Source organism: Daktulosphaira vitifoliae, unplaced genomic scaffold (assembly GCF_025091365.1).
Source record: "Daktulosphaira vitifoliae isolate Bord-2020 unplaced genomic scaffold, ASM2509136v1 Scaffold_4, whole genome shotgun sequence".
Lineage (NCBI taxonomy): Eukaryota > Metazoa > Arthropoda > Insecta > Hemiptera > Phylloxeridae > Daktulosphaira > Daktulosphaira vitifoliae.
In genome coordinates this window covers 39,231,701-39,242,238 of record NW_026099575.1, presented here as the reverse complement: position 1 = coordinate 39,242,238, position 10,538 = coordinate 39,231,701, and the positions used below count along the sequence as shown (strand labels likewise).

At 23.6% G+C, this 10,538-nt stretch overlaps 1 protein-coding gene across 2 annotated transcripts; it reads left to right on the top strand.

Moving 5' to 3' along the window:
- The first annotated feature begins 217 nt into the window (after positions 1-217).
- On the top strand, positions 218-10,143 carry LOC126904661 (DNA repair protein complementing XP-A cells homolog). 2 transcript variants are annotated; one of them, XM_050683866.1, is made up of 7 exons: positions 218-1,074; positions 1,136-1,300; positions 2,764-2,884; positions 6,182-6,312; positions 6,378-6,549; positions 7,485-7,602; positions 9,770-10,143. In XM_050683866.1, exons 2-7 carry the CDS (start codon positions 1,191-1,193, stop codon positions 9,922-9,924), a joined length of 807 nt encoding a protein of 268 aa, XP_050539823.1. In that variant the 5' UTR covers positions 218-1,074; positions 1,136-1,190; the 3' UTR covers positions 9,925-10,143. The 2 variants fall into 2 exon arrangements, with proteins under 2 accessions (XP_050539823.1, XP_050539822.1); XM_050683865.1 differs by lacking the exon at positions 218-1,074 and having other exon boundaries at positions 1,078-1,300; positions 9,770-10,142.
- The last annotated feature ends 395 nt before the right edge of the window (positions 10,144-10,538 follow it).

The following is a 10,538-nucleotide window of genomic DNA, read 5'->3' as shown; positions in this document are numbered from 1 at the left end:
ATTAACCACAAAGAATTTTACTGCGATTTGTCAAAAATGAAAATCGGGATCACTACTATTATAAATTTATATCGATAGTTGTTTATATTTCAATAAATTTAATACTAATATTGATATCTATGTATTACCATTTGCCGTGTCTTATCAGGTTTTGACTTATAGTGTAGTAAATATGTTGCGGTTTTTTTAATAATCTTTAGTTTTAAGTTAAAAATATTTATTGTCTGGTTGGGTTGTCCTTAGCAATGAAAAACATTTAAATAACTAATCATTTTTTTGAAATTTCAAAATTGTCTTGTTCTCTTCAGACAAAAAGTGTTAATGGGTCGATTTCAAATTATTGAATTACAAGCATTTTAATGCATTGAATGGGTATATTGCAGACTTATTGAAGGGACCATTAATAATTTTATATTTATTTATTCTTGTAACACCGTAAAGAGCTGAACTGACCTTGGTACATGTAGTTAAGGCGGGAATGTATGGTGATAGACGTTAAGTAACTTGAACACACGACATCGTTTATAATAAAATATGTTAATATTTTGTGGTAATAGAATAAACAATATGATAGAAATATAAATGCTTTCATTTTTATTATAATATAAATTACAATATCGATTATTAGACTGTAGTCTTTACCTTTTAATTAATTAACAACGCTTGACTAAACAAATATAAAATATCTCAGACATGTCGCTAACTCACTCATATATCCGTTACACACGGAAGTGCTATCATTAAATGTTATAATATACAATAATTCTATTACAGAGACCACCATACACATTCAATATAACTGTTGATTAGTCAGTAATTCGGTGTCGATTGTGCGATAGTTAAACACTATTCGATAGTTATCGAAAACATTCGGATGAATCGATAGCTTTAGACTATCGAATAATTTGATAGTGTTCATTTGGAGTGCCTATCATCATTAGATAAGACTAATTCATATTAAGAATTTAATAGTAGTCATTTCATTAATTAAACCGTTAAAGTTTTTTTATCGTTTTTGTTCTAAACTATTTGAATGTTATAATATATTCGTATACAAGTGTGTGTAAGAACTTTNTTTGTTCTAAACTATTTGAATGTTATAATATATTCGTATACAAGTGTGTGTAAGAACTTTAATTTATATAAAAAAGTTTGATATTATAATTTTATTAAAAGTTTATTTATACAAAATGGGACTGACAGAAGAGCAAAAAAAAAGAATTGAAGAAAACAGGAAAAAAGCTTTAGCTATTAAACAAGAGAAATTCAAAGTTAGAATTAATTTACATCCATATAAAAAGTAATTTTAAAATTTTGAATTATTTATTTATTTAAAATTGTATCCAACAAAAGTTATTTTTATTTAATTTCTTGAAATAGTTTTATTATATTAATAAAAAATTTTATTGACTTCTTTTTTTGAAGTTATTAAAACTATTGTTGGTTTCTGATAGCTTTTTGCAATAAAAAAAAAGTTAGACTTGTTTTGATGAGATAAGACTGAGGGTTGGCATTCACAGTTGATCAACAGGTATGAGTGATAGAGTATGGTGCACACCTTGTTTTCTACAAAACTAATTTAAAGGTGTTTAAACTGGACTAATATATTTTAAAACGCTCAGTAAAAACAAATAATTGGTAATGAGGAATAATTAATGTTTGGTATATTTTTTAAGGGGGCGTGGTGTGGCTGGTCACACTAGTTATTGACAAAACTCTAGTGTTAAGCTGTGCCAACCACCGTAGGTGAACGGATGGGTGAACATGTGTGTGCTTCTTCGGTTGCGAAATAGCACCATGTTCCCAGTGAAGAAGGCAACGGGAAACCACTGCACTTAAATTTCCCAAGGATATACCAATGGTATTAATCAACCTAACGGTTGTAAAAAAAAAAAACAAATTATTTTTTGACTCAATAAAATTGAGAGATTGTTTGACAAAATTAACAGTTTATTTTTTATCACAAAAAATATATATTGTGCATTTGTCTTTAAATTTAATGAACTTATTATTATTATTAAAGTTGAATAATTTTAAATATATATAAATGGAATAGTCTAACTTACATTTGACTTTTTATACACTTTTTTAATATTTTTAATGTTTTTTTACATACTTGAACTACCTTTTAAACTTATTGTTTGTAATTTTTTTTATATTAAAAAAAATATATAATTTTATAACTATATATATTTTTTTGAAAATTTTAAAATTTTTTATATATATGTTTAGCTGTATGGTACATAATAGCCCCATAACTAATTTTAGATCTGATTAGTTGTCTGTGTTATTTTATTAGTTTGTTCTTCCCCTCCTAATGTGGAATGGGCTTATCATTTTTATTATATTTAATATTTTATTTAAGATTTTTTAAGTTTTTTTTATAACTAAAACTGAAAAACTAAGGTCACTTTTAACTTTTAACTTGGAACCAGATCATCTTGTTGTCAAATATTATTCCTATTATTTTGATTGACTTACTGTTTGAAATCAATAAATACAAAAGCATACAAATAGAACTATTATGTTTTTTGTGCTTTTTTTGATAAATAATGCAATTAGATTTTTGACTAAAGAATTTAATACCAGTTTCTTGAGATTATGGGTAAGTTTTTGACTATTTCTTAGAGACATGTTGTATTGTATCAAGTTTTTGGCTTTTATACTAAAAAATAAAGTCGTCAGCAAAAAACTTTTACTGATACTCTTTATAACTATCTATAACATACTGGAAATTTATAACTATTCAATTGTGTTTCATAGATCTACCCCGAAATCAGAATCATCTACTTCAAGTAATGCAATTGTTGTTGCTGGTCAATCTTATGTTGATACTGAAGCTGGATTTTTACTCAATAGTGATGATGCAATATCAAATAATAAGGTGTACATATAAATTAATAAAATCTGTAGTTTATAAAGTAATAAGTAAAATAAAATTTAAATTATATATTATTAAATTAAAAATAGTATCAAAGTGATGACAAAGAATAGTTTAGACAAGTATAGATGATATCTGACAGTGATTAAAATCATTATCATAAGAAATGCTTCTTGGCAAATCTGTATATAGTGTTTAATTTTAAGAAATTGGTGGATTATTTCAAAAGAAAAACTAACTTCTGTTTCTTTAATTATTCCTAATTAGTAGTTCTTTGATTTATCTAATATTCAGACAATTGTATAGTTAAATTATAGAATGGTATACACATGTTAAAAAGTTTTCATGTATAAATACATTATAAAGTAATATTAATTAAAATATCTATAGAGAGAGCAAATAATTAATTTTATCATATTATGCACAAGTTTAGATATAATACTTTCATAAAAAGAATGAAACCCCTTTATAAACAATTAATATAATAATTTATAAAGAGGAATTTATATAAAAAAATATATAAGGGATGCATTTTATTTTAACTTAAAAAAAAACAACAGTAGCATAGTGGGCTCACAGCATAGATGGGACAAGTATAGATGATATCTGATAGTAATTAAAATCACAATCATAACTAACGCTTCGATGAAATTCTGTAGATAGTTTAATAAATTGGTGGATAATTCTAAAAGCAAAATGAAATCATATTTTCTTATTTATATCCTGATTAAAATTTATATGATTTATAAGTATAATATATGAATAAACATTTATTATAGAAATTTAGTATGAAATTGATAATTAATAATTTAATTTTGTAATTTTTAATGGAGAAATTATTAAAAATTATAAAGTAGTTGTTACTTTTATGGCAAACATGTATAAAAATTGAAGGGCTTGATGCAAACTTAAAAAAAAAAAATATATTTGTTACTTATGAAAAAATTTATTGGTCTATTAGAAATTTTCATCAAAGATCAAAATATACATTTCTAAACCTATTTTAGCTCGATTTCAAATCTCTAATTAGATTTTTTATATCACCTATTTTTTAAGATTATTATATTTAAAGATTAATAAGTCAAAAAGAGTATTTACATTTATAAAATATATTAAAAACAAAAAAAACATTTTTTTCAAATTGTTAATGATTTTGATTTTTAATATGTTAAAAATAATCTGAAAAATTTCATGTTTAACCTATTTTTTTTTTTTTGTTCCATTAAGGTTTTTTTTATGAAAGCTTATAATTTAAAAATGTTTAACTTTTAAACACTATTTTAGGTCAACTTGTAAGTATTGAATTGATATCATTAAATAGAAAATTCATTGAAAAAAATTAGTACAGTGAGAGCTATGAAAAATGAATGACATACACTAAAGAAAAACCATATAGTAAAATAATTTTAATATGAATAAGAAATTCCTTAATGATTAAAATCAAACGAATTTAAAATTTTTTTCCACCTCAAAAAAAATTGAGAAAAAAAATCATTGCGACAGCAGGGGTACAAAACGTGTTACCTTAAGCGTGAAAGACTGAAGTGTTACTGACGCGGCAACTGTATATCACATATAAAAGCAATTTAAGCTACTTCAAAAATTCAAAGTCTTCCTAACTTAAGGGAGGTAAAATATTCAAAATAAGTTAAAATTTATATTCAATATAACTTTTGTAAAAATCAGAGGTCTCATTACTATGGCCAATTCTTGTAAATATCCTAAAATAAAAATTTGAAACACAAATAGCAAAATTTTTAACTATGGTAGCCATTTGCACATAGAAGATAGGTCAATAAGATGAATTTTCTTTTTTACATAAGCTTTAATTAAACATTCATTTAAATTGAAATTTGTTCAATTTTTAAGGGCAATGTCTTCATCATAGTAAATTGTATACATTATCAGCTTTGCATCAAAACTAATATATGCATGTAAATATTTATTTTTAAAATGCAAATATGATTGATCTGCTTTTAAATTAAAACAAATATAAAAAAAGTTTGGCAACATTTTTACTATCTTCAGGACCCTTATTTTATGATTCGGACTTTATGAGAACCTTCAGCAAAGGTTAATTTAAATTTGAATAAAATTCTTTACTAGCTTCTATGCCTAATTAAAAAGCTATTGATTTTATTTTGCTGTTTATTTTGTGTCAGTAAATACAATTACTCTACACCTACTGAAACAATTTTGCTCGTTTGTAACTCAAAAGGTCACAAAACTAATCTAGTTTAAATTATCATCATCATAATATTTAATTCCCTACAATCACCACATTAAAGGAAAATGTCATAAAATAAATTTCAATTTTCATAAAACTGTCAATATATATATTTTTTTAGTTTTAAATTTGTATTGAATTAAATTTTTAAAAACTGGACAGATTTCTGCAAAATTTTTATTTGTAATACTTTAGACATTTTCCTTGCCAACAACATACTTTTTTGAAAATCTAATCAATAACTAAGGTAATGTGGCAGCTTAAAATTTCTATAAAAATATTTCTTTTCAATTTTTAATTATGTTTTAAAAAACCTGACTTTTTAATCTATACCTAATCAAAGCTAATACAATATATTTCAAGATAAAAAAGAAAATTATCTGAAATTTTGATTTCTAGGAGTTATAATTACTAAATTGAAAAATCATGTATTTTGGTAAAAATTCTTGATTTATATATTTTTTGTATAGTAACAGAATAATTACATAATTCTACATTAATTCAAATTAATGCTTGTTTTATATAATGTTTTATTAAAAAAAGAAAACATTCTTGTGACATTTCATATATGAATATTCAGTCTCTTTAATTGAAAATCATAAAATTTTTAGTAAATATGATACATTTTTATTAATTTATTAAAATACATATCTAAATATTTCAAGACACTGATTTTAATTACTGTCAGATATCAATAAATACCAATTTCAAAAAATGCCTCAACTCTACTTTGTTAAATCCCGATTGTACTTAACTTATTTTGTAACTAATTTAGTTGATTTAACTGTGTAAGTTAATTACACAGAAAAGATATAATGTAAATATTTTTTCTATGAATACAAAAGTTTCATTTTTTATATTTATATTGTGTGATCATTGACTATTGCTAACTGTTTGATAGATATCAGATTAGAGCCTTATATCAGAGTTATACATTTATATTATTAAATAATCTCTCTAAAATTTATAATAAAAATAGCATTCACTCTTCAATTCCAGTATATATTTTAAACTTTTATCTATTGCAATAAGGTTACTTTTTATTTGTGGTAATTTTTTTTTTTTAATGTCAGGTTAGTCTGAAAGAACCATCAAATCCAATAATCTCCAAATTAGAGCAGCCTGTATGTTTAGAATGTAATGATGAATTTGGTTTATCCTATTTAATGACACATTTTGATCATCCAGTGTGTGATGCTTGCAAGTATTATTTCTATTTAGTATTATAAGCACTCAGTGTTGTGGTTATAGTGTATTTTAATTTTATAGAGATTTGTATGGAAAAGAAAAATTTGATCTAATTACAAAAACTGAAGCAAAAAAAGAATATTTATTGAAAGACTGTGATATTGATTTGCGCTCACCTCCATTAAAATATATCCTTGGTAAAAACCCACATAATCCTAAATGGGGTGAAATGAAATTATACTTAATTCTTCAGGTTAGTAATAGTATTTATAGTAATAGTATGTTTTAAAATTTTATTCTTTAAAAAAAAAATTTCTCTAGTTATTTTTAAGTCATTTTATTTATAATAGTTTTAGGTTTGATATTTATCTCAAGATTGTTTTATTAAATTGTATTAAGTGTTGGTTTAAAAATAAAAGCAATTGATTATTAATTACAAAAACTACTTAATAAAAATGTTCAAAATATTTGATTCAATATTGTGTTAACTACAATTAACTTTATCTAATTTTTTTTTCAAAAAAATAAAACTCAAATAAACTAAATGCAAACTTAACTACTGATTCTACCTGTTAATTCTCCTAAACGTCAAAAAAAAAAAAAAAAAATGGGTTTTATTACTTCATTCTGAGTAAATAAATAGTATTCATAAGGTATTTTTAATGTGAGATTTCCTTTCATGTAAATTATTTATATTAACTAATATTTGTCAAAGTTCACTACTGATTGTACATGCTTGTATATATTGTATTAAACCAAATAAAGTTGCAAAAAAACCCTCTTTAGCTTCATTTTTATAATATTAATTTTTTAAAAAACAGATAGGTCTTCATCATTGTCTGTTTAACTCATGTTCGGGCTATCAAATGCAATTTTTATTATACCCTACTCAATAGTATTTAGAAATTTATAACAAGTAAGAAAGGTTTCCTGATAATTTTTAAAACACAAAGGTAGGAGATTTATTTTATCATACTAGGAAATGTTATGGAGCTTGGGTTTAATTAGCTTGTATGAATTTCTTTATTAAATAAATTACACTACTTGAGAATACATAGTAAAAATAACTAAATTTGATAGTTACTATTCAATATTTTTTATCAGATAGTTTATTTTGATACATTTTATTTAAAATATTGTACATTCATTAAATGAATTCATAGTTAATTGTATTATACTCTAATATAGATTGAAAAAAGAGCTTTAGAAGTATGGGGTTCTGAGGAAGAAATAGAAAGACAAATTGAGCTTCGAGAAGAAAAAAAAAAAGCAACTAAGTATAAAAACTATCAAAAAAAAATTAAAGGTTAGTTATTCTAAAACAATAAACAAAATGCTATTATTATTGTTATTATTATAAATTTATTATTTTATATCTAAACAATAAGCAAGTATTTTAAAATTATGTTATTACAGAAATAATTTGTAAAAATAATTTTTTAAAGGAATAGAGATAATATGTAAAACAAACATTTGTTATAAATGCAAATATTATGGTATATAAAATGTTAACAAATATGCTAAGTATGTTTTTGGTCAGTCATAGGTTTATTAGTTGTAAAACCTATTTGAAATTCTCTCATTATCTCTTTTACTTATTTTTTCTCTTGACTTAATCTAGGCATTTAAGGAAGCACTAGATCTCTACACCTGTTTGTTAGCATCCATCTTTTCTTCATTATCTATTTTTAATAATTCTAAACCTCTTTGAACTCTATTAACTAATATCAGTTTTAGATGACCTAGTGATTTTTGCTTTTCATTTTCCACTAAATAACCTCATAGATTACTTATATAGAGTGGCAATCAGTGCTCGAATTGGGGGGGGGGGGGGGTGCGCAGTGGGACGTAGCTCCTCTATTTTTTTTAAAAATTTTTTGTGCACCCCAACTACTTTTTTTTATTGGAACAGGAGGACGGTGGAAAATACCACCTCTTTTTTTTTTTTTAAATATTAGTACGATAATGAAATATGATTTATTAATAAATACTAAATAAAGTAATGAGTAAAAAAAAAGGTCTTCAAAATGCTAGGGACGCAGTTTCAAATTGTTAAGTTGAGCTCCCCTACTTATTTTTGGCCAATTCGAGCACTGGTGGCAATTATAAATGTCTTTCAAGGGAGATAGATGGGAAATAATAGATTAATAATTAACCATTATCAACCTGTAGGGAGATATTTTAGGAATATAAGGAAGTTGGAAATAAACCCTATCTGTTTCCTTTATTTCTAATTTTGTGATTATTTCTAAACAAGAAGATCAATTATAGTCATGAATAAAAATTCAAGCAAGTCTAAGATTAAACTGAATGCCCACATATAGTTTCTCAATATTTTAATATAATTAGATATTTAAATTGATTACATTTTTAAGTTACTCAACGCCAAAAATTGAATAAAAAACCCATTATTTTAGGAATATAGAAAAGTATCTCAAAATTTGGTTATTGTCAAAAATGGGAAAAGTCAATATTTTTTCTGAATTTTAAAATTATAGTAACTTTGTAATATTACATATTAGCTTTCTTTTATATACTTAAATGAAAATCCAATAAAAAATTTGGGTGTGAGAAGAGTTTGAATAAAACTTTCACATGTCAAATTTTTTTTAAATTTTTATACTTGATATGAATTTTACATTTGATATATGTCTTGAAAAATCAGCATTCTTTAAATCTATACAAAATTAAATATTTTAAATTAATTATAATATTAAAAATAAAAATTGTTCACAAAGTACTGCCAAAATTATTTAAAATTTTTATTTTAATATACAATGTTAGTGTCAAAATTCTTTTGTAAATATTAATTTGTTACAAATATCAGTATTTATATGCTAGTTTAACTAAACATTTAAACTGCAATTGGTATCCAAACAAAATTACTTGTATAATCTGTTAGGAACTTGTATACACTATAGGACAGTTGACTTTGTATACGAGTGCCTTAAAAAGATAGGAGAATACAATCTCAGAACTTGATAAATATACAAATACTAGAGCCTTCACTATTTGTTAGTGGTTCATTTAATACTTTTAAATTAAATTAAATTAATTTTATCTTCACCATGGTTCTGGGAATCTATCCCTTTCATGCTACATTTTAATTATGCTCCTTTTTATTAGCACTTTTAAGATGTATCTACATTAAGTGCTAGAAGAATTTGTATATATTTTCGGTAGTTTATTGAATTTATTTTTGTAAATTGGGCATAATACTGAAATTTACCAAAATTTAGCATTGTTTTTTTTGTCAATTATAAAAAGATTGATGGACATAATTAATTTGTAATAAATTGTTATTTAAATTTGTTTTTTGTAATATTTTAATATTGATATCCTACAGAATCAAGCTCATTGATATGATAAAGGTTTCAAATAAATTTGTAAATTTAGTATAAATTAATGTTTTATTTTAATTTTAAATTCATTTTGTGTATTATTTGTTTTATAATTTATCTTTCTGTATATAGAGTTAAGGATGTCAACAAGAAGTAGTCTATATACTAAAGTTACAAATGCATCCCATGAACATGAATTTGGAGAAGAAATTTACAATAAAGAAGATGATAATTATGAACGTACTTGCACTTCTTGTGGATTTCATGAAATCTTTGAAAAAATGTAATAGAATAATTGTCTATTTTTTTTTTTTTAATAAGTGTACCTGTTTTATTTTTATTAATTTGCTGATATAAATATATATTAGTAATAAAAGTTAATAAATAAAAAAAAATTATATATTAATAGTCAGTATTATAAATATAGTTTTATATAATTCAATTTAATTAACTTTTACACTTAATGAAATTGTAATCTATTGTTTTTTTATTAAAACTTCAAAAAACCTTGTGTAAACCTCAAATAAGCATTTTATTAAAAATTGTTTTCTTTACTTTTGTTTTTTTAATTGTTCAGAAATAAATATCAAACTTTTATCTTCGATGCGAAGCTGAGAAGGTATTAATTTTACTATGATGTGTTTTTTTATTTTTTTATTTTTTTTTTTGTGTCTGTGAACGCTCAATCTCAGCTCTCGCTGGACCGATTTTGATGAACAATATGTCAAAAGATCACAAATCGTATCTAGTCGAAGACATTACCCTCAAAAATTGAAAAAAATTCCCTCGTTCCCCGTAAACGGGGGAAATCCCCCAAAAAATTACAAATTTAAAAATCGCTAATTTTCGATATTTTTTCAATTTTTTTTACTTAAAATTGCCATAACTTTTTTAAAAATGA